A 24,534-nucleotide genomic window follows, 5' to 3' on the forward strand; every position below is an offset into this window, starting at 1 on the left:
GTGAACACACAACAGCGGTTTCCCTTCAGCGCTCTCTGAGTGGCAATGTAACTGCTGGCGAAGAAACTCTGCCAGCGCAGACATACCCTAAGGCTAATAAGCAGTGAAGATAAAGATTTTGCACACTCTTCTGAATAAAGATTGCTCTGAAAGTTTGCCTTTCAAAATGTTTAAGTGCTCAAGCACTTGCAGGTGTAAGATACTTGTAGGAATTGTCTGGTGACTTCACCATTGCCATTATTATTAGCTAAAAGCATTACACTTTACAGTCTCTTTTAGTTAATAAGAGTCTTATGCTCAGGAACTATTCCTGTCCTGCTCAGATTGACAAATGGAGGAGCATGTGGCTCTCTATCCATACAACAGGTACAGTAGTCAATGTGCAAGTTTCCCTATACTGTTAGAATGCCTCAAACTTGACTAGGAGCGGTCATCTCTAAGAGGGAAAAAGTAATTCAGTTCTCATTATCATTCAATCTTTGGTGCCTCCGCAAAAACTGGCAATAATTGGTCTAGTCTACACACCTTGTCCTAAAAACTTCCCACCCACCGCAGGTGCTAGCCACAAGTGACTACTGGAAATGCAAACACCAGATGCATTGATCGGCTCCATGCATACCATGAGACACAACATGGTAGTTAAAATACGGACAGCCACTTGACCATAGTTTTCCCACCTTTGCTACAATGATGGAACTATATCTGTGGTAGAAAAGGGAGTACATTAAAAAAAAAGTCTAGTGTAGACACAGCAAAGGAGGACAACTATTATGGGCAGTTTCTTTTGGTTGGCACAAAGTTTTACATAGGCCAATGAACAACTGTCTTACAGCAAAGGCTCTGTTACTACTAATCTGGATCAGATTTGATGCAGTATCTTAGAAGTGAAAGGCTCCATATTGAGTTACTGATCTCCATGCTATCCAGCCTCTAGTACTGAGACTCTGCTAGATTAAGGACATTATTTGTTATTTTGTTTGCAGTGTGTGAAGTCTGCTGAGTTCAGCATGTATGATCCTAAAATTATAGAAAGTATCTGTGAGATGTTGTACAATACAGCACTCTCCTTGTTTGTTCAAGGGCTAAGGCCTGAGACTCAAAGTGAAACTGACCGTTAATGGATTGTAACATAAAAGAAAAAAAATTGGAATTTACTGGTCTAGTTTTCTTGTACAAACTGACAAAAACGAGGAACTGAGTTATTAACCACAGAGAAAAATCATACATTAAAGTCTTTATGGTATTCCTTTAAACTTCAGAGTGCATGTTATTTATGCTAGCAAAGCCTCTATTTAATGGAGTAGAACTGGCTGTAAGCTTTTAGTCAGTGCTGGCTGCAACATCAGACTCGCTTCTTCCTGCTACAATACATTCCGATAAACCCAGCTGTTAGGAAGAGATTAACTACTAATAATACACAACAAAGAAATCCAATTGTTATCAAACATGAAGACTCTTGTGTAGAAACATCTTTCCACAGAAGTAAACTTTGGTTCTGGTCAGATGCCTTAATTGTAATAACCCAGTTTATGGTGTTTTATATTAATTTGAGATGATTTTGGTTTACTTCACTATAGGTAACATTTTCATGAGGTTCTTATGATCCATCAGTATGGCAATAGCTTTAAGACAGGGGGATTCATTTACTAGCACCTTTTGAAAAGAAAAGTTCAGTGATTAGTTATAATGTCTTGGAATAAGACTGAGATTCAGTCTCTCAAGCTGATACCTGGTTCCCTCCTTGCTTGCGGCTAATATTGGCTCTATACCTAATGCAGATTACTTCCTCCTCAGCACCAATTCATCTGTATCAGCTAGCGCAGTGGTTCTCAAACTGTGGGTTGCAACCCTCTTTTAATGGGGTCGCCAGGGCTGACTTAGACTTGCTAGGGCTCAGGGCTGAAGCCAGAGCCACACCACCCAGGGCCCAAGCTCCACTGCTCAGGGCCCAAGCCAAAGCCTGAGGACTTTAGCCCTGGGCGGAGGGTTTCAGTTGTAAGCCCCTTGCCTGGGCTTCGGCAGGTTTCAGTCTCCCATCCTGGGGTCATGTAGTAGTTTTTGTTGTCAGAAGGGGGCACGGTGTAATGAAGTTTGAGAACCCCTGAGCTAGTGTGTTGGAAAGGGGACGGAGTCATAACTGTATCCCCTCCTCACCTACTTGCACAGGAGCGAGGAATAAGTGGCCCCACACAAGTGGCTCCCCAGCTCCTCTACACAGACTGGTGATATGGATCAAAGGACACTTGAATGGGTGAGTAAGGCTGCTCACAATTAAGCCCTTAGGTAGCTGGTAAATCTATATTAAAAATACTTAAGATAGTTTTCTGGTCAGTACTCAGTATTTCCACTCAATGAATAGCAGCTGGATCTCTCTGAAAGCTGCCATTTTGCTAATTCTTCCTCAGAATGCACTTTTTAGTGGGAAATAGCTAGCGCTACAGGAGAGTATCTGAATAAAAAAAAAAAAAGTTTGCAGTTGCTGAAAGCTAAAAGATTTTTTAAATTTCCCTTCCCACAACCAATATCCTCTCCTCTCCCTTCAAAGAGTTTATCTTGCAACTTTGAAAGTCTCCAGTTTCCCATTCACTCCAATAAGGAGAACACATCTAACATGTATATCACATCTTTTATCCTGACTATCCCAGAGCTCTACTCCAGAAATAAAGTGATATTCACCCACACTCCCCACATAAGAGATGGGAGATATCTACATGCCAAACTGCGGAGCCATGAGAAAATGTATTCGTCAGGCCCTTTTGACTGTTCCATCTGCACACTGCCCACTAATCCATTTCCCTGCAGAGATGTCTAACATTCCAAACCCCTGAGCAGCTTCAAACAGATGCCATTTAAAATATCCTGCCATGTAAACTGCTTCTTTCTTTCCCCCCATGAACACAGAACCAGACCAAGAGAAGCAACAGTCGATCCTAGACCAGCGACGGGTTATTTATTATATGTATTACTGTAGCATCTAGTAACCCTAGTCACAGCCCAAGACTCCATTGTGCTAGGCACTGTACAAACACAGAACAAAAAAGAGATGTCTAAGGAGCTGACAATCTAAATGCAGGACAAAAGACAACAGATGGATACAGACGGATGGGACAGCACAAGTAAACGATGAGACAGTATTGGTCAGCGTAACAGGCAGTAGTCTCAGCACCTCAGCAGCCTCACAAGTGTCAAGGTTTTAGTAGGTGTTGCAGCAAAGATGAGTTTTCCTATCCATATCGCGCAGAATGTCGGGCGCCTGCAAGTCTTCTTCAGTTAGGAACTTCACAATTAACTGCACTGCCCTCTGCGATGTCTTCATGACAGTTAACAGAGCATAGGAGAGCAGTGCAGGATCCATGCCTTCTCACAAAGATGCCAGGGTGTACAAGAAGAGCCACTGAAAAAAATGCCATGAAAGAAAGCCGGAAGCCCATGGAGTGTTGGGACAGAAAGCGATGCATCACGGAACAGAGCCCGGTCCCAAAATGCACCACGATCTGCTACACCTTCCCACAACACTTAGCAACAGGACTGTGGGATAGGTACCCACACTGCATTACTCACACTGTCAGTGATGATGCCCCCACTGTGGATGTGATCTGCCGACAAAGGGAGCAAGTGTGACCATGAAATTCCTATTTCCATTATGTCAACTTTTGGGTGTCGACATCACTTTTTTCAACACAAATTGGTAGTGTAGACATGGCCTTAAAGAGGGATTTGAAGTGAGATAATGAGGTAGCTCGTCAGATATTTACAGGATATGCCTCCCACACATATGGGGCAGCATGGGGGAAAACATGAGGTGCTTGTTTGAAAAAATTAACAAGAAAGCAATAGAGGCTGGCACCCTAGGCCAATTGGAGGCCAGAACCAACAGCTCAATAGTGAATGTGATAGAATAGCTGGGGTGGGGATAGGCCATGAATGGTCTCGAAAGTGAATATAAGCAGCTTATGTTTACAACAGAGATGGGGGAGGTAATGGAGGGATGCAGGTAGTGGAGGGATCCAAAGAGAGGTAAGTGACACAGTCAGAACAGCTGGCTAGGAAAATTACCTTTGGAGAAACAATCCAAAGGTATGAGAAGGACAAGATGACATTTGTCAAGGCCAGATAAAGAAATATTACAGAAATCAAGATTGAGAGCCTAGATGAGAGTTTTAGCTGTGTGGATGGATAGGAAAGGCCATATCTTGGAAATACTATACAGAAAGAATTGGCAAGATTTAGAGCAGGTCTACTTATACAGCGCTGCAGCACATCTGGTGAAAATGAAGAAGAGAACTCCCGTTGGCATAATAAAACCACCTCAGCAAATGGCAGAAGCTATGTCAGCAGAAGAAGCTCTCCTGCTGACACAGTGCTATGCACACAAGTGCTTATGTCGAGGTAACTTATGTCGCTCAGGGGGGTGGTTTTTTCACACCCGAGTGGCATAATTTATGCCAACAAACTGTAGTGTAGACATAGCCTGAATGGGAAGGCCCAGAGAGACGTCCAAATCAAAGATGATGCTCAGATTATGGACCTGAGTGACAGGCAGAATGGTGGTATTATCCTCACTAATTCAGAAAGGAGGTAATGGGGAGGGTTTAGGAAGGAAGATTAGAAGTGCTTCTTTAGCCATAGTGAGCTTGAGTGACAGCTAGACACTCACAAAGATGTCAGACAAATGGCTGAGATTTTAATTTGGACAGAAGAGGACAGGTCTGGAATAGAAAGGTAGATCTGGGAACCATCATCTTGGAGGAATACATGAGATCTCCCTCTACACCTTATCTCTGGGCAAAGAGACAAGGACCAAGGACAGAACGCTGTGGAACCTGCCACAGAAAGCTGGAAGGGAGGCAGAATGAGGAAGAGTCTCTGAAGGACACTGTGAAGAAGCAATTAGAGAGGTCAGAGGAGAATCAGAAGAACACAAGAGTTATTGAAGCCAAGGTAGGACAAGATTTAAAGAAGAGCATGGCCAACTGTGTCAAAGGATACTGACCCAGAAGCATCATTACATAAGAAAACCAGGAACACTAATTTTCTAAAAGGGTGATGCTTTTGTTTCTAGATCTAGTAGTCTGAGACATATCAGATATTAGAATTGCATCACTTTCCATGGAAGTCACATTTTTAGATGTTTTTGATTTCTTAGTTATAACTTCCCTCTCCCGCAAGGGCCCATACAGTTGGGATCAAATTTGTCCCTATATAACTTCATTAAAGTCAGTGGAGTCATACGGGAATAATTAGGCGCATGGTATCATGGGAGCCTGGATTTATTTGAGTAGAGTATATAATCAAGTAGTATCTAACATTTAAAAACTTGAAATATTTCTGAAAACAAGTTTTTCTGTATAGTTTGTGTCATATGCAGAGGTGTAACTCACTCTGCCATTTGCAAAAAAGATAGGCATCCTATACTGATGTTGGACAAGCACATGCTTGCAGAGCTACCTCACACATGGGAGTGCAACAGCCAGCTGGTTCACAGCACACTAACAATCCTTGCAGAGAAATACTCTAGTGGAAGAAAACAGGACAAACTGTTTTACAAACAGTGCCATGAGCTCTTCAACACCAGTGCAAAACAAACAGTTGACAGTCTCATCTGAAAGATAATGCAGTGATCTACACGGAATCGTGGTGATTTGTGAAATCAGTTTGCATAATCAGAATTCATAAGTTGATCTTGTGAAGTGGTTATAAAAACTGTTGTATCAGAATGCCTCTATATCTGCATATAGCCACTTTTGCAGACAAGACTGTAAATAGGTCTCTCCCAGACTAGATAAAATGGAGAAAGATTAATCTTAACGACTGTACTTTGATCAAACAATGAGTATGTTAAAGAGGTTGACTGAAGCTAGTTTCTCCAACTTCCCTGGGGGCAAGGGAAGTGGAGAATGTGGGGGGAAAATCACTTGAAGGAAAAAAAGGAACAGGCATTATCCCATTGGGACAGGACAAGAAGCTCTGGATAGGATTCTTGAGAGAGGAAGAGCACAGACCAGCCATGGTCAGAATAGCTGGCTAGAGAGTCTCCTTAACTGAAAGACAAGTCATGCACTGCAGCAGAAAGGACTCTCCCTAGCCCCAGAGGACTCTGACCCAGTCCAAAGAATGCTCAGAAGTGGCGAGACAGGGAAATGCATGTAGGGTTTATTATTTTTGTACAGATCTGTGTATTTGTGCAATGGTAAGCACAGAGCAATGGTGGTTCAGAATCCTGTGCAGTCTCTCTGTGATTTGTGTTACACTTAACACATGCCCTTGAAGAGTCACCTGTGGAGCAGGAGTTCTGGGACAGCTCGTGTTTAAGCTCTGTTCGGAGTCTGGGGATTTGGTATCCAGCTCTCAAAGGGCAGTGCTAAACAGAGGGTCTGTGCCCCAAGATGGGGTAGTGCTTGGACTCTGTTCAGATGCTGGAGTCTTAAAACACATAGCGATTCAGACTGCTGTGAGTGCATCCAGCCACTAAGTGCCCAAGAGGAGGCATTTGACTAGGTCTGTGACAGGAATTTAATTGCTCTCCTCTGGAAAGATACTCTAGAGCTGTATAAATACTATTAGGGATAAAGAGCTGAGTCAAACTTGCACAAAGTTGGACCTGCGGTCCCTGGAAATAGAAGACCACTAAGCTATCCCTTCACTGTGGCCTCACTTACTTTGGATGAGCACAGCAGTAAACTCCACTTGCTAAATTTTTAAGTTATTTAGAACATATTTTAACATTTTAATCAGATTTATTCCTTGTAATTGGATACAAAGATATTACGCTTTATATTACATATTTTTCTTAAAGACAGTACTTTTATCACCTTTGAGACACTAATACTAATGACACTAAGTACTAACACTTTAAAACACTAATACTTGCTTAATACAGCTTTATAACACATGCCTGGAGATACTTACAACTACACCTCCTAATAAAACAAGAAGGTTAATTGGGGCTGCAGTGAAATAAGGTACCTGCAACCGCACCTCGCCTGACCTACCTAAAATCCACACTGATCTTTGAGTCTAAGCCTGCTGTACACTTACGCAATGAATAATTCAGCAGGTGAACTAGAAAAATGAAGCTTAGTACTTTCCATCTTCAAAGCACTTGACCAACATTAACTATTTAATCTCTAAATTAATGAAGTGATCTCTTAAGACTTAGAGATTTGAACCTAGCCACCTAAGTACGATAACAATGGTTATCTAAGCAAACAATAATTGCCAATGACATCTGTAGGATAAGTATAGCTTTTTATACAATTTCTAATCCAGGAGAAACTGAAGGATCTATAAAAATCAGTTCCACAGACAACCTGATAAGATTAGTAGGTAGGCAAGTGAAAGTTGACTAATATACAAATCAAAACCAGACACATGCATGGAAATTGGATACCCCAATCTGTCTGTTTTGGTAGTTCTTTTAAAGAGATTTAATATAGGCATAGATGCTAGAACATGCACCAAGTTAAATATTATTCCACTGTTTCTTAATGTCAGATAATTGATAAGGTAGATTGCGAAGAATAGACATTTAACCATGTAATGTATTTTAACAGGATTTAACTATGGAAATTATAAAGTTGTACCTATTAATTTTTTTTTATAAAGTTCCTTCAGCCCATTATAAACAGGCTTCTTTCATTATCTTTTTTGTTGCTATTTAAAGGAGGTGTGGGAGGAGTTTTTCTCCCTCTTTCCCTCAGACACTAGTCTAATGGGGCATAAATTCACCTTTTCATTCAAATCACTGTTTCGTTTATGAGAACAGTAATTGTAGATAAAACTGAAAATGATTACATCCAGGGTGCATCTGCTTCAAGTAGAAGTCCTGTGAAGTCAGGGTTACCTATTGAGAAGTTTCAGTTGAAGTCTGTGCTTTTAGGATATCATCTCCCTAGTCTTAGGCCCCAAAATATGTAGCTCTAACACAAGAGTGTCATTACAGTCAACTTATCTTCCTCCCCCACCCACCACGCTGTTCTTACTACACTTATTGGGACTTAAAGATATTATCTCTAAAATAGCTTAAATGCAACCTGTTCCAATCTATGTTCTATCAAACTTGAAACGTTATCCATTTTGGTAGGCCCACGCAATTAATCGTGAAACAACAAGAGGTTTTCCTTAAGCAGACTGCATGTTATAGGAAAGAGGATTTGATCTGTATACATACATAAAGGGATCTTTGCTGATTACTTTATAAAGGGATAGGAAGATAAAAGAACATCTTCTCACTTTGCTGAAAGCACAGAGAATTTGGAGCCGTTGTGAAGAGCAGAGGGTCACTCTCTTGGTTTGGAAAAGGCTTGGTAATGGGGGAATTTCCTCTTGGCATCGCCAAACTGGGCTCTGTCCATTCCATTGACCTCTCTCCGCCTCAGGTAAGTTCTCCTTTTCAGCAGCTTCTCCGAAACAGATGTCTGAAGCCTTGAGATTCATTTTATGAACAGAACATAAAAAGCCATCACAATGCAGGATATAGGCACCACTGCATGAAGTCTGGTGCTGAGCACTGCAGCTTTGTAGAACACGCCCAAGACCCCGCGCTTCTCCAAGAGCAGCCAGGCCTTGAGGGTTACAACAGGGATGAACGGGGCCTGCTGCCTCTAATACAGACTGAAGAATGCATTCAAGTTGTCACCTCATCCCAAAGAAAGAGGGACAGAAAAAATACAAGGGAAGGAATTGAAAGTAATCAGAGGCAGTCTTAGGGGTTGGGAAGGCCTAGATCAGGTGAGATTCACAAAACTAGGGCTATTTAGTTTGAGAGGAGAACAACCACATGAGAGATTAGGGAGCCAATTTTCAGCAGTGCCAGACCATTCCTGGGTATCCACATCTACCTTCCTTCTGCTACAGGAACCAATAGGCTGCTGTCAAGTGACTTGTTCTCTACCCTTGACAGCTGCTGCCTGCCCCATGTTCTCTCCCACTCCTTTCTCCTAGATGGCATTAGAGTTCACAGCTCTTTGCAGTGCACAAGAAAACATGAAGGGAGTGCTGTTCTGCAACATTGGGGGGGGGGGACAACACATGGGGCAACACTGCAGGGGAGAAAGAAAATAAAGGAGGAGAGATCTGCAGGAGGAAAACTCAACACATAGAAGATACAGAGAAAAATAAGTAGAAACTGAAGGATGCTGAAAAATTAAAAAGCACATGTAAAAACAAACTGAAGGGATTAAAAAGCCCGTGAAACTTGTTATCAAGGATATGCTTCTCCCCTGTGGGCGCAGGCTGCAGCTGTTTGTGGTAAACTTTAATGGGGAAGGATACCTGGCTATGGCGGATATGACCAAGACCATGAGCTTGAGAGGGAGGGAGAAGGGGTCAGGCTCAACAACTCCACCCCAAAGCACCTCTCTCCAGAGCAGTGGTTCTCAGCCTGTGGCCCAATCATCACAGAGCTGTGGCCCATGTGACATCCTCAAGGCCATGCAGATAGCACTGGATGTGGCCCACAATGATAAACAGAAGTTGGAGATTCTTATCTTGGGGCACTCTGCATGAAGTTACGCAGTACAACAGCAGTAGTCTTAACTATTTTTTTGTTAAATTGAAGACTTGTTTTACTCCTGTTTTCTCTTTGTTGGTAATAAAAGTGTTTGAATAACATACTTCAAATAAATACTCTGCAAAGCTCAGTGAGATACTTAGAGAAAGAAAATAAAATCTTATCTTTAGATGTCAAGTCTCCTTACTGACCATTCCTGGTCAACCTGATAGCCTCTTCCCAGCCTGATAGCCTCTATCCCTCACCTAACCTGCTTGTCAAGTCCCAATTGTTAAAAGAGTTCATTACCATATCAGGGTGAGGTTACATGAACAATTTCACATAGAAGTGTAGGAAGAAGTATGGTCTGGAGCATATAACATAGTCTTTGTCACCAACACGAGGATTAGCGTCTTGTCATTACCCCCAGCATTCCTGTCTGCAATTCCTGCATTCACAGGCCACTGTGATCTCAGCCTCCGTAAATATTTCTCACTGGTCAAAATTTGCATGTCTGTCATTCTTGGCTTTCAGAGTTAAGATAATCTTGTGTTAGGGCATGATCTGTTTCTTTTTTTAGTGGTCGTGGAAGTAGCAAGGATTTATTAATTTCCCTTGCTATGAAATATATACTGACAGAATGCAGGCCCTGCATCACAAGCACCTTTCATTTTGACAGATCCCAAAACACATTACAAAATATAAACAGGAACCATTTTCAGCAGCAACCATGGCACAGCCACTCCTGGGATGAAAAACAGAAGCTATTTGACAGCACAAAGACACACTATCTAGTTAAGACGGGAAATGAAGACCTCTGTGTCCAGTTGAAATTACAGAGGATATGTTAGATAGGCAGAATATGACAAACTGGAATTTGGCCAGGGACACCCTCCTTCTGTTAAATTTAACTGCAAGTGCTCAAGATTTACACTGTATGTCTTATCCAGACGATTACAATTCTAGTAGCACAGTACAACCTAGCACAATGCAGTGACACATGGTATGTCTATACGGCAAAGAAAAACCCATGGCTGATCTGTGCCACCCAACTCAGGGCTTGGCTACATTGGCACTTTACAGCGCTGCAACTTTCGCGCTCCGGGATGTGAAAAAACACCCCCCTGAGCGCTGCAAGATGCAGCGCTGTAAAGTGTCAGTGTAATCAGGGCTGCAGCGCTGGGAGAGCTCTCTCCCAGCGCTGCGGCTCTGACCACACTCACACTTCAAAGCACTGCCGGGGCAGTGCTTTGAAATTTCTAATGTAGCCAAGCCCTCAGGTTCATGGGGTTTGGACTGCAGGGCTGTTTCACGGCTGTGAAAACCTCCAGGCTCAGGCTGGAGCCCAGGCTCTAAGACCTTGTGAAGCGGGAGGGTCCCAGAGCCTGGGCTCCAGCCCAAGTCCAGAGGTCTACACAGCCATCAAATACACCATCAGTCCAATCCCCACAAGCCTGAGTTGGCTGGCACGGGCCAGCAGTGGGTTTTCTTTGCTGTGTGGACATAACCTCAGAGGCTGAATCTACACTGGGAAAGCTTACGAAAGAATTCCCTCTGGTTCTGCTAAGTCAGTATTAAAACAAATAGAAGCCCTAACGTAGGCAAGGCTCCAGTGGTCTGAGCTCCTTTTCTCTTTTTCAATAGACCTGTGGAAAGCGAAGTCCAATCAAAACAGTCAAAAAATTATTTTAACACTGAAACCTTATCTACATTAAAGCATCCAGCAGCGCAAGCACTGGTTCAATTCAACTGGTGAGAGAAAGGTGGTAATTTTTGGTATGTTTTTCCAGTGAAGACAAGATTGAAGAGCACCACCTACTGAATCACAGACACTCCTTCCTGCAGCATCTGAATTATCCTTGCAGGCCTTCCTTCCTCAATAGCTTACTAAGCTCTAATATCTGACACATGGATCTGACACTTAGTTTAGTACTTCATAGTTTTCCCCCTGTATTCATAGTTACTACCTCCTGTCTTCAAACTGCAACAAGAGAATGTTCTTGTCACCCCATTCCAGCAGCTTTTCCTGTGCCAGAACAGCTTTGGCTTTCCACTCAGGCACACATTTTGAAAAAAATATTGCAATTAACAAATGAGTTCTGTCATTTCATGACAGTTTTGTTAGCACTGGTTAAATGATGAATAATGTTAAACATTGTGTTCACTATCATGGAGGTGGGTACAAGGGTAATTTTGTATTACAGCTTTATTAGCCTTTATTACTACAGCATGCTGTTCAGAGTATGTGTGCTTTCTTTTTACTTGTAATTATCATGAGCAGTTGGGTGCTGAAGGAAACTTACTAAGCCAAATTCAATACTTGGGGTAAGCTGGTGCAACTCTATTGACTTCAGTGGAGTCATGCCTACTTACACCAGATCAGAATTTAGCCCAATGTGTGTAGCTTGAAAAAGTGAATGGTTTCCTTCTAGCATTCGCAAAGAACTCCAAAAAATTAAAATCAAACCATATAAACTTGAGCCACTATCGCCAGTTCTCTACACAGTACATATTAAAAACACTCTGGAGAACTACAACTTCTTTCACTCTGATTTTAAAACACCTTGCAAATATAAATGCATTTAGCCTTGCAACACCCACCATAAGTATTAGCCTTATTTTACAAATAGGGAAACTGAGGCACGAAATTTGCCCAGGGCCACATATAAAGTCAGTAGCAGAGCTAGAAACAGAACTCAGGTACACTTCTACAAAATATACTCTAGCTCACCACAAGTTGATGGGCTTGCTGCAACAGTGAGTGGATGAAATTCTGCGACCTTTCTTATGAAGGAGGGTACATTACAGAGTCATAATAGTGGTCCTTTCTGGGCAAAAAATCTATTAAGTTTTCACTCCAAATCTGTTCCTTTAGCCATTAAACAACTTTCTCCCTTGATACTAGGGCCCAGCCTTACAATTTACTGGTCTGCAAGCAGGCCTGAGGCTCCCAAAGGAGTGAAGCCTCACCAGTCTTAACAATGGAGATGGGAAAGTAAGACTGTCTCCCACACCCACATTGCAAATCTATGCCCCAAAGAGTCAGCTGTGTTGCTTGTGCTTAAAGACAACCCTGGATGCAAGGCAGACTAAGGCCAAATCTACACTTAAAACTTTTGCCACTACTGTTCTATCAGTTAGAGCTGTTTTTTTCAGACCAAATAGAGCCCTAGTGTAGGCACAGTTGTTATAAAAACAAAACAAGCAAGGTTTTGCCAGTACATTGTGTTTAGTTCAGGGAACTAGCACAAGCTATACTGACAAAAGCACTTTAAGACCATGTTTACACTTGAAAGAGTTTGCTGGAGCCCTCCCTAATCGATACACAACGTGCACCACCAAGCATAGCTTAAACCAGCTCCCCAAACAGATTAAGTTATAGCCACAAGCCAACTTTTTTTTGCCAATATAACTGCATCTACACAGAGGCCAGAGCTCCGTCAGACAGGAGTTGGGGGGTGTATAAAAACAAAGACACCCCCCTGACTGACACAGCAATGCCAACAAAGCTTTTAAATATAGACCAGGCCTAAGAAAATGCGCTGCTTCTGCAGAGGCTAAATAAACGCCTCCCACCACTCTGGGTCAGCCCAGCAGCACGCCGATCCCGCCTTCCTCTCCCAGAGCCTCATGCTTTTCATGCAGTACGAAGGCTTTTGCTTCCCCTGAATGACCCACACAATAAGGGAGTGTTTTGCGGAGGCAGGGGGGGATCAGGATTTCCCCCCGTGCACTAGTTGCAGTTACCTGCACACAGCCCTAAGCTCCGCTGCAGTCTCCAGCCCGCAGCCCAAATCCTCAGCCACGGCGGCAGCCCCGTCCTCGGCCACCGCCTCCTGCAAAGACAGGTCTGCCCTGTGCAGATTCTGCTTCCAGAGCGCGCCAAAGGAACCCACGTGAAACACGCGCGTGTGCAACTCGGGCACCTCGTACTCCGGCACCGCGCCGCTGACACTCCCACTGCTTCCAGCCATGTTTACAGCACGCCGGGGGGGTGGGGGGGCACCAGGAAGCGAGCGCCTGCTGCATTGTGGGATTTGTAGTTTCCCATTCTCCTGTCTCTTAGCAACGGAGAGGCTCCATTCCCGTAAACCCACCCCCCTGTTTCCTTGCACTGGGCTGCACAGTCTGCACACAGCAGCACCAGCTAGCTAAGCACAGTTCTCAGGCCAAAACCTGTGTGACTATTAAATAGTCTGGTAAGAAGCTCACTTCTTTTAACTACTTAATATTTGTCTCTTTTTACTAAAGTTTCTTTGCTTGCCTAGTAAAAACACTTAACAATGAGCACAGCACTAATTGCAGGCTCTCCATAGAACCAAAATGAGGATAGCAGGGGGCTCTCATGTGCCATGATGTGTAGGGTGACCAGATGTCCCGATTTTATTGGGAGAGTCCCGATTTTTGGGTCTTTTTCTTATATAAGCTCCTATTACCCCTCCTCCCCCCAACCCTGCCTCAATTTTTCACACTTGCTCTCTGGTCATCCTAATGATGTGGGATATCAAGACAGTGCTGCATCTGTGGTGTTTTTTTAAAGAAAACTACTACTGGAAGGAGTAGGTTTAATAATAGCTTCCCTCTATTAAAATGCCTTTAATCCCAAAACACTTATTATTAGCCTATGTGTTTTGCTAGCTTCTGAAGTAAGTGAGGTGCTTTTCAGAGAGTTATAGAGAGAAGGCCCCTGCCTAGAAAAGGTTACAATCAAAAATCCTCAAACTGCAACCTGATCTGTGTGGGTGGACTCTTATGCCCATGTAGAGCCCCCACTGACTTCAGTGGGACACCACACAAGTGTGACGGTCCAGCTGTGAGGCTTATAATGCAGGATTGCGGCCCACAGAGCAGGTTGTACAAATGGGACCACTTGCAGTAGTAAATTTACTTCCAGTTGCATGGGTTTATTAGAGTGTGTCAAAATAACGTTTCGAAGGAAATTTCACACAATACATTCCTTTCCTTTCAAATTTCTCTGTATTTACTGGCAAAATGAAGAATTTCGTTTTATCTTGTTGCAAAATTACATGAACATTTTGAACAAAATGAAAATGTTATGTTTGGCATTTTTGACCAGCCCTGCTGGTTAGGGTTGGTGCCCTAGTATACAATAAACAAGTGATGAGATACAATAGCTAAGGACTGAGCAGTTAAACTAGCATACTTCAAAAAAAAATCTGATGCCTATTTCTCTCTATTGACCTCTTCCACCCTCATCCTCACAACCTAGGCATTGCCACATGAGATTAGTGGTCACCTAGCAGATGCTTCAGAGGAAGATGCATGAAAGCTCATTGTGGACAATTATTGAATCACCTGCCTATAGGGGAAGTTTCTTCCAAGCTTCCATCAGAATGCTTCAGCAAACCACTCTTAGTATTTCTGTGAGAAAAAGACTAGGAACTGTAGGCCATTTGAAAAGAGTATATTTTAGAGTGCAGCTTGAAAAATATACTCTTTTCATGACCAAAAGGAGTCAGGAAAGTGGGTCCATACAGATGTTACTAAGTGAAAGCGGCAAGGAATGGAGTGCGGGAGACACACAGTGAGGTTTGTTCCTGCAACTTTGGCAAAGGGAAGAAGCTAAAGAGGAATGACAGGAAAAAAAACAACCTTTATAAGCTATGAAGCAGTGCTCAATTCCTTCACTGGCTTCTACTCTTCTCTTAATAGCAGGAGAAGCATTTTGCAGTGGGGTCTTGCAGCTCCGAGACGTTGTAGTAAGGCCCAGGCATGGTGACTAGAGTGTGTGAAGTTCAGACCTTCAACACATTCAATCCACCGCTGGCATCTGACTGAGTCTTGAGACTCCTAACAGGGCCTTCGCAACCTGTCAGCTGCCCGACTGGTTGTACTGCTGGTGCTCTTTTGTCCAACAGGGAGTGTATTCTTTCTGGAAGCCCCAGGGGATACTCTTCTTGGTGGTAGTGGTAAGGAGCCCAATGTATCTGATAACATTCTGGTGTCATGGGGATTCAGATCACCACTTTTTCTATGGCTTCCTTATAGCAATCCCAGTCGACTCTGGCCAAGTTCCACTGTGGGATTCATTTAGACAGAATCACGGGGATTTTGATGCCAACCTGGATGATGATGGACCTGTATTGGCTGTTGAAGTATTTTCCGGGATGCATGAAGCATACTCACGCTTTGGTCTTTAGAAACAATGGTGAGGTCCAGATTGTAATTGCATTGCCAATGAGCAGAGTGGAAAGTTGCTTGCTGTTTGAGATCAAAGACCAGTTCCAGATCTTTTGCAGACATCCAGCCCATGAGGTCTTCAGCATTGGCTTCATTTACTTCATAGCCCCACATAGTGTGGAGGCTGTTAAAGTCACTAGCACATATAAAGCTGGGATTGGTGCAGTTGGAAGTGCTGGCCTTGGCCATTTTGAATTAGGGGCTTTATACATGTTAATATGCAGCTCCCCTATCCTAATGGCAGTGGTGTAGGTGGCTTCTTTTTTCAGTTCGGGGGGGAAACATCAAAATCTATGATGATGTTCTTCACATAAATGGCCAGGCCATATTTTGGATAATAGTAGCTAGTCTTGAGGTTGTAACCATGGATATGGTAGCGGCTAGCCTGTTAGTGACATTGGTGACATGGGTTTCTTGGTGCGTAAGGACATCAATGTTATGCGTCTTCAGCATGTTTGCAAGATACTCGGACTTTGCCCAGGAAAGTCCTTCAATGTTAAGTTGGAGGGTCCTTGTTCCAAAACCTATGTGGCATGTAATTGGCCATGAAGAGGACTATTTTCGTGGTTTGAGTTTATCATGGTACAATTCCCCACTCTGAACCTTAGTGTCCAAAAGATGGGGTACCAGCATGAATTCCTCTAAGCTTAATTACCAGCTTAGAACCTGTAGCGCTGCCACCAACCAGGAATTCCAGTGCCTGGTACACTCTGGTCCCCCCAAAACCTTACCCGGGGAACCCCAAGACCCAGATCCTCTGGATCTTAACACAAGGAAAGTACTTAACACAAGGAAAGCCCACTGTTGCCTCTCCCAGGCTTCCCCTCCCTGGGTTCCCCTGGAAGATCACTGTGATTCAAACTCATTGAATCACAAAACTGAGAGGACAATTCACCTTCCCCCCTCCTGTCTCTTTCCCCTGCCCAGCTCTCTGAGAGAGAAAGTAATGCCATGACCAGAGAGAAATTAGGGCCTCACTCTCCCCCTTAACCGTCTTTTCTCCCCATCAATTCCTGGTGAATCCAGACCCACGTCCCTCTGGCCAGGTCCATCACACCAGAATACAAACAATCATGTTCTTGAGACACAGAAACTTTTAATAAAGAGAGAAAAAATTGCCTTTGTAAATTTATAAATGGATATGGATACAGGGTGTTATTTTAGGCTATAGGCACTGGGATACCCTCCCAGCCTAAGTATTACAGGTACAATTAATCCTTTCAGCCAAATACACATTTAAACTCCTTTCAGCCAAATACACAATTAAACTCCTTCCAGCCAAATGCACATTTGCAAATAAAGAAAACAAACATAAGCCTAACTCGCTTTATCTATCTAGTACTCACTATTTTGAACTTATAAGAGCCTGTATCAGGGAGATTGGAGAGAAACCTGGTTGCACGTCTGGTCCCTCTGAGCCCCCAGAGTGAACAACAACCAAAAACTAACAGCACACACAGAAACTTCCCTCCCTCAAGATTTGAAAATATCCTGTCCTCTGATTGGTTATCCGGTCAGGTGACAGCCAGACCTACTGAACTTGTTAACCCTTTATAGTCAAAGAGATATAAAGTACTTCTGTGCTATTAACTTTTCTTATCTGTTTATGACAGAGTTGTTGTGAAGACCCGTAGATCGTTGATCAATGTTCGGTCACCAGGTTGATGGCATTCATGGTGATTTGATTTTGATACTGGGCAATAGATGGCTATATGTCCACCTGGGCAACAAAATCAGTTTGCCCCGGTTCCTCAACAATGGATTGCCAAAAGGCTAGTACTCACACAGATGCTTTTCAGTGTTTACACGAGTGACGTGTCTCCAATGAAGTCACACAAATTTGCATATGTGGATGATCTTGGCCTGGAAACTCAAGTAGTACCTTCAGCAACATCGAGTCCACCTTGAATAGGGACCACCATGGAGTAATATTTCCAGAAATGGAGGCTCAAACCAAATCCTCACAAAACAAAAATCACTGCATTCCATCTTGATAACAGAAATGCTAAGTGCACCCTAAAAGTGATCTTCTGCAGCAACACTGTGTGACATGATCCCATTCCAACCTATTTCAGAATGAAGCAGGATCACACACTAACCTTCCACGACCACCTGAAGAAGGTAGCTGCCAAGATGAAGGCAAGGGTCAACCTGGTCCAGAAACTGGCAAGCACAAGCTGGAGAGAATCAGTGTTATGGACATCAGCGATGGCCTTTGTGTACTCCATAGCTGAGTACTGTGCACCAGTATGGACCAGAAGTAGCCATACTTGACTTGTTGATGTCTAACTGATTGTGGGAAATGAAAGGCTGCCCATCCACTAGGACCTTAACAACGTCCCTTACCGCTGCCTGAAGACACATAAGGCCTTTTGGACCCACATATTTAACCTTCATCAGTACAACTGCAACACCGGTGAAGCTTGGAAAGCCAAATGGAGTTCACAAGAAGTCAAAATAAACACCTTGTGAAAGACCCAAAGCAGAAGATCTCTGGCTTTGATCTCCCACAAAGCTTATGGGCGGCCCTAAACCATATCCACACAAATCATGGCAGAGGTGGATACTTGCTGCATAAATTAAAAATGTAAAGACTCTCCAGTGTGTGACAGTGGCCACCCAGAACAGACTATGGAACATATAACAACTCAATGTCCAATTCACAAAACGGAAGGAGGCATCACAGTAATACACTCTGCTACTTCAGTTGCAATTATCTGGGTTAACCATCTAAATGTAAAGTTATAGTTGTTGCACTACATTTACATCAGCTACATGAAGAAGACTCTTCTCTTGCCTCAGATTAAAGCCTCTCATCTTCACTGTTGAGGCTTTGCAAAATTCTATTTCCACCTACATCTTTTGCATCCTCTTTCTATATGCTGTGCTATAGCTCATCATTTGCTTTTGACTGCTCCCTCTACATCACTCCTCTGCTCTTGCATTTATGCCAGTCTTTAGGCTTGCAACAGCCTCTTGATTAAAAGTTACCTCTTTCTCCCACTGTTTAAAACGCTCTCCCCTCAAAAATATAGATGTTTCATGAGTCATTCATTCCAGTTTCAAAACCCACACCTCACTCTTTGTTCTTTATTGTGTGGTAACCTCTCTTTGATGCAGATCATTTATCTCTGTTGGACACACATTGTACATTGTGCGTCACCAGCACTACATGAATAATAATACAATCTACATACTGAAAACACAGCACCATTGAAACATTGCCATCTTTGGGACTGAGGATGATGGCCTGGCGTAAAACCAGCACATAGCATGATATTGTGGTGAGCAGAGAGGGGAAATTTTGGCCAAGGAAATTGGGGTAAACTCCATGTCTTATAAAAAGTTCCCTGGATCTTTAAAGTCCATGCAGAGCAAACAGGATATTGGTTTTGAAGTTCTTCTCCAAAAGACCCAACACAATAAGAGATATGGAACTCAATGGGTGTAATCTATTCTAAAGTGAAGAGAAATGACATCAAGGACTTTGTCAGCCCATGAGGGTTCCTCTGTTGGGACAGAGCTATCCAGACATGAGGTCTGTGGCTGAAGCCTTCTGTGCTCTAGTATTCTTGCTGTTGAAATGCTCCCTTGAGGGTTGTTTCAGTCAAGTGTATTGTATTTAGGGTTTCCAACGTTGTATTTAAAAAATAAGGGACTGTTTTCTTAGCACCCCCGCCCCACCTCTGCTCCAGATATTATGGTTGTTGTTGTTGTTATTAATAATAAGCAGTACTCACCTACATTCGCCAGGGGTTTTTGTGCTGCTTTTTGTAGCACTCAGCAACTCTCCATCTTGTTGTACAAAGATGAAAAAGTATGGCACATCTCTTCTAATAAAGGACTGCTGGCAACCCTAACTGTAACCAAGTTATTGTGCTGACTGGGTCTGTGCATGTGGCATATCAATAGACTGCTCCTACCAGATGGGAAGTTCTCAGGAAGTAACACTGGGAGGAAGGTCAGGGGAGAGGGTGCTTCCTGCTCAGGGGAAGTGAATGAAAGTATTTTGGAGTCAACAGTCCCACCAGCAGTTGGGAAGCTGCCTCTGTCCCCTCTTTGGTTGTTGTTGGGCTCATGCCTGCTTGTCCTAACCCACCAAGAAAGAGACCATGAGGTCCCACACTATGTTAGGTGCCGTCTCCATCCACACCTTGTTTTTATTGTGGAGTTTCTTTGTGCCTCCGCCAAAGAAGTAGCTGAGTTACAAAATACCAGTATCAACAGCAAAGAATAAAAACCAGGAGCAGTGGGAGGCAGTGAGAATGCACAGATGGAGGTGTAATCAGGCCAAATTTCAGTGAGTGGCATTGCAGCCTGGCTCATCCAGAGTTGCAACACCACCCAGATTTGACCTAAGGCAGCTGGCCCAAGTGGTATTGTGATCTGCCACACAGGGATTCTGTTCCTGTACAGTGGAGTATAAGGGAGTCAGCTGAGGACTCTACTCCTGGTGACACTAGCTTGTGCACTTTGTGAGTAAGAAAGAGGGAATACTTTCCATCTGAAAGAGACCTGGGGTCCCTGGAGGCAGACCAAGTACCAGAATGGGATCCCAGTCAGGGGAGGAAGCTGAAATTCTCCTCCTTCCAAAGAAATATCTGATTTGGCACCACTGGTATTATCCTCATTTTCCAGATGGAAAGTTGAGGCATGGAGAAATTAAGGATCTGGTTTTTGGAGCTGTTGCTTGTCCACTTGCAGTTAAGGAAAGCTGTGGGTGGTCAGACACTGATAAGCCAGGTCCCAAGTGACTGACCCAAGAACACTCAAGATGTTTATGGCAAAGACAGGAATTGAACTCCTCAGTTCCAGGCTAGTGCCTTAACCACAAAACCATCCTTCCACAGTTGATGCACAAGTCCTTAAAAATATAGACTCATAGACTTTAAGGCCAGAAGGGAGCAAGATGATCATCTAGTCTGGCCTCCTGCACATTGCAGGCCACAGAACCTCAACCACCACTCCTGCAATAGACCCCTATCCTTTGGCTGAGTTACTGAAGTCCTCAAATCATGAATCCACCACTTACACTGGTTTAAACCTGCAAATGACCCATGCCCCATGCTGAAAAACCCAGGATCTCTGCCAGTCTGACCTGGGGGAAAATTTCCTCCGTCCGGACCCCAAATATGGCAATCAGTTAGACGTGAGTATGGGCACGACCCACCAGCCAGACACCTGGGAAAGAATTCTCTTTAGTATCTCAGAACCCTCTCCATCTAAAGTCCCATCTCTGGCCGTTGGAGATATTTGCCGCTAGCAGTCATAGATCGGCTACTTGCCATTATGAGCAATCTCATCATACCATCACCTCCATAAACTTATCAAGTTCATTCTTAAAGCCAGTTAGGTTTTTGAAAGGCTGTTCCAGAGCTTCACTCCTCTGATGGTTTGAAACCTTTGTGTAATTTCAAGCCTAAACTTGTTGATGGACAGCTTATATCCATTTGTTCTTGTGTCAATTTTGGTGCTTAACTTAAATAACTCCTCTTCCTCTCTGGTATTTAAGCCTCTGATGTACATATTTATTATGTTTCATCGCATTTCATGGTACTGCTTTAACATTAATCACAGTAACAGACACAGAGCCCCAGCATACTGTCATGTTACAGCTGGTGAAGGGATGGTAATGTAGTTAAGGTATAAGTCTGGAAATCATGTGAGCTATAGTATATTTCCACTTCTATCTCTGAATCACATTGTTAAACTTGGGAAAATTTTAAGTACGCTGTACCTCAACTTCCTCCTCTGTAACACTGGATTAAGAATACTTACATAGTTCACATGAGTGTTGTAAAACTATATTAGTTAATGTTTGTAACAAAGCATGTTAAGATTCTATGGTGGAATACTATAGGAGTGCAAAGCATTGTTATTCATATGCAAGTTAACAACCAACTCCATCTTTGATCACTGGCTCAGTCCTGAGTCCTGTAATGTAAACAACTTTTTTTTTTGTTTTGTTTGGCTTTTACATGTCAAGGCAGAGATATGAATGATGACTCTCAACACAGTAATGTACATGAAAGCTGATGGCAGCAGGTCTCACATTTTGTTCTTTTTTTGTTGAAAGCCCAAATGGTGGTATTTATAGCAGATTTATTAGCCCAAACACCTGTCTCAAATGTTTGCACCTTCTCTGTTTTCACATATGTGCAACACTCCAGCGTATTCTACCAGCACTCTGGAAAGTCCGTCATGTACCCTGAGTGTCTTTTGTTACAGTCTGTTCTGATATTCTCATAAGTTTCTGTGATCGGGGTCCTAGTGGGGGCCAGCTATGGTCATTCAATTAGGACGCACTGCAAAGAATGGAGCAGCCAAACCCCCGAAAGCTGGTGGATATTCCAATACTTAGATTCACCAATGCAGCATAAAACATCTTCTTTATTATCTTACTGGTTACTCAGAAATCCAGACAGTTACCTTTAAGTGATTCAGCCTCATCCATTCAAATATGATGAAAATTTTTGTAAATCTTATTTCATCATATAAAAGAAAAGGTTTTACTAATCCCAAAGAATCAGACACATTACCTCCCAGGTTAACGAATGTTTCAGATCTTACCCAAATACACGCTACAGCCAATTCTTATTAACTAAAATCTAAAGGTTTATTTATAAAAAGAAAGAAAGATGAGAGTTAAAACTGGTTAAAGGAATCAGTTACATACAGTAATGGCAAAGTTCTTGGCTCAGGCTTATAGCAGGGATGGAATAAACTGCTGGCTTAAGTCAAGTCTCTGGAGTACATCCACAGCTTGGATGGGTCATGCAGTCCATTGTTCAGAGCTTCAGTTGGTAGCAAGGTTCCTCCAGAGGTAAGAAGCAAGATTGAAGACTAAATGGAGAAGATGCAGCTGCCTTTTATAGTCTTGCCATGTGGCCTGTGCTCCCTTTGTTTCAGACACAAGCTGCCCAGCACATGGCTTGGAAACCTAGAGTTCTCTCCATAGGCATTTCCTTGCATGCCTTGCTGAGTCATAAGGTGTATCTGCCTTCTCTTAATGGGTCAGCTGTATAGCTGATGGTCCTTAATAGGCCATCAAGCAGGCTAGGCAGTGCTGATGCCAAACTGTCTAGGGGTGTCACCCAGAAGCATAGCACCAGTTTGAAATACAGACATACATACATATCTATAACTCATAATACAAAGGTGATACAAACGTATAAACAAGATTATCATATCTGGCCAATTATGACATGGCATATCTGGATGATTACTTCGTGGGCATTACCCCAGGAGCAAATATTTGAAATCCAGGTACAGAGCCAATACTTATAACTTTAAATACAAAAATGATACACGCATACAGCTAGCATAATCATAACCAGCAACGCATAACCTTTTCATAGACATCTTACTTGAGAACCTTTGTACAATATTTTCTGCAAATATATAACAGTGGTTTCAACAATGATCTATATGGTCATATTTTAATCAGATAACTTCAGTTTCATTAAAAGGCAGTGCAACGAAGGAAGGAAGGAGAAAGCTGAGGCACGGACAAGTTAAATGGCTTTCCAAAGTTTAACTGTGAAATTTGTCATATGCAACCCCAGGGCCCAGCAGTATTCTGATAATAACAGTGTATTTTGCTTTTGTTTGGATTCGATTTATATATTTTTCCTTAGTCTTTTTCACAAAGCCTTTGTTACGCTGTTGGCCAGTACTATATGTACACAGAGGTATTAGTGGTGATAACTTACATACATGTGGTTCTGTTTTCTTCATGATCTTCCACTGCACAAACTATATTGTTGCCCCTCTGGTCCAGGTAGTTACAATACAACATCCATTTGAAGCTGTAGGGGAAAATAGGTAGGAAGTATGTAACCAAAATATAATTTAGACGGGATGCCAGGGTTAACACTGATCCTTGTGAAAAGTTGTATATTATTTTTGATAGCCACAAGTGGTCTGGACCTTTATCTTACATCTCCCCAAAAGACAACACTTCCAAAGCATAGCACTTTCTGTTGTGTTCTCACACAGCATATTCAGAAACCGTTAAATAAAATGAAGACAGTTTTTAATGTCCTTTATTAGATTACTTATTTTGATCTTGAATTATAGCATAGAGGAAGAATGTTACCTGTATTATCTGTCACAGGTGAGAATATGGATGTGTGCAATCTAGTTTCCCTTAGTGGTTTGATAAATGTCTTATTGTTCATTCCAATATTGCTAGCAGTTTAAAATAATATATGTTGGTTAGGGGATTTGCAAGTAGGAATATTTCAGAGTGTACAAGATTATTTTTTAACAGGAGGAAATAGTTTTATGGTTAAAGTATGCAGCTTAGCTACTCAGGAGCTATGTGTTTTATTCCCATCTCTGCCACTGACTTAGTTACTCTGTGACTGTGAAAAAGTCAGTTATCCATAAATTATGCATAATGATATTTTCCCACTCTAGAGTAGTGTTTTGAAGCTTAATTAATTATGTAATCTGTTTCATGATTCTCAGGTGGAAGAAGTCCAAATAATTAAGTGTACAAGAATTTTAGTATAATAATTGTCATTGTTCACTTGTCCCTTAGCTTTTCCAATTTTTTTTTATTATAATTTCACCAATCTTCTTCAACTGTTTTCCATATTTTTGTTTAATCTCTTCTTTTTATGTCATGATATTTTACATTTACCAAATGTGTAAAAGTTATTTAAAAGCATATCCTGGCATGGTTACATTCCACATGATCACAAGCTTAATTAATTGGCTGTGGAGAAAATATATTATTTTCCAAAATACTTTTATTTATGTTGTAACTAATACAGTTTCTTTGAACTGTGAATAAGACCATTTTCAGTCTAAAGGTAAAGTGAGGACTCAGTTGGCGA

At 42.4% G+C, this 24,534-nt stretch overlaps 1 protein-coding gene across 1 annotated transcript in view; it reads right to left on the reverse strand.

The window, feature by feature from the left end:
• SNAPC3 (small nuclear RNA activating complex polypeptide 3) overlaps positions 1-13,478 on the reverse strand; it is a 35,489-nt gene extending 22,011 nt beyond the window's left edge. The window contains exon 1 of the mRNA XM_032791714.2: positions 13,238-13,478. Coding sequence (XP_032647605.1) covers positions 13,238-13,464 — 227 coding nt within the window. The 5' untranslated portion in view covers positions 13,465-13,478. The remainder of the gene's footprint in view (positions 1-13,237) is intronic.
• Positions 13,479-24,534: the final 11,056 nt, after the last annotated feature.

This window comes from Chelonoidis abingdonii, chromosome 6 (assembly GCF_003597395.2).
Source record: "Chelonoidis abingdonii isolate Lonesome George chromosome 6, CheloAbing_2.0, whole genome shotgun sequence".
Taxonomy (NCBI): Eukaryota; Metazoa; Chordata; order Testudines; family Testudinidae; genus Chelonoidis; species Chelonoidis abingdonii.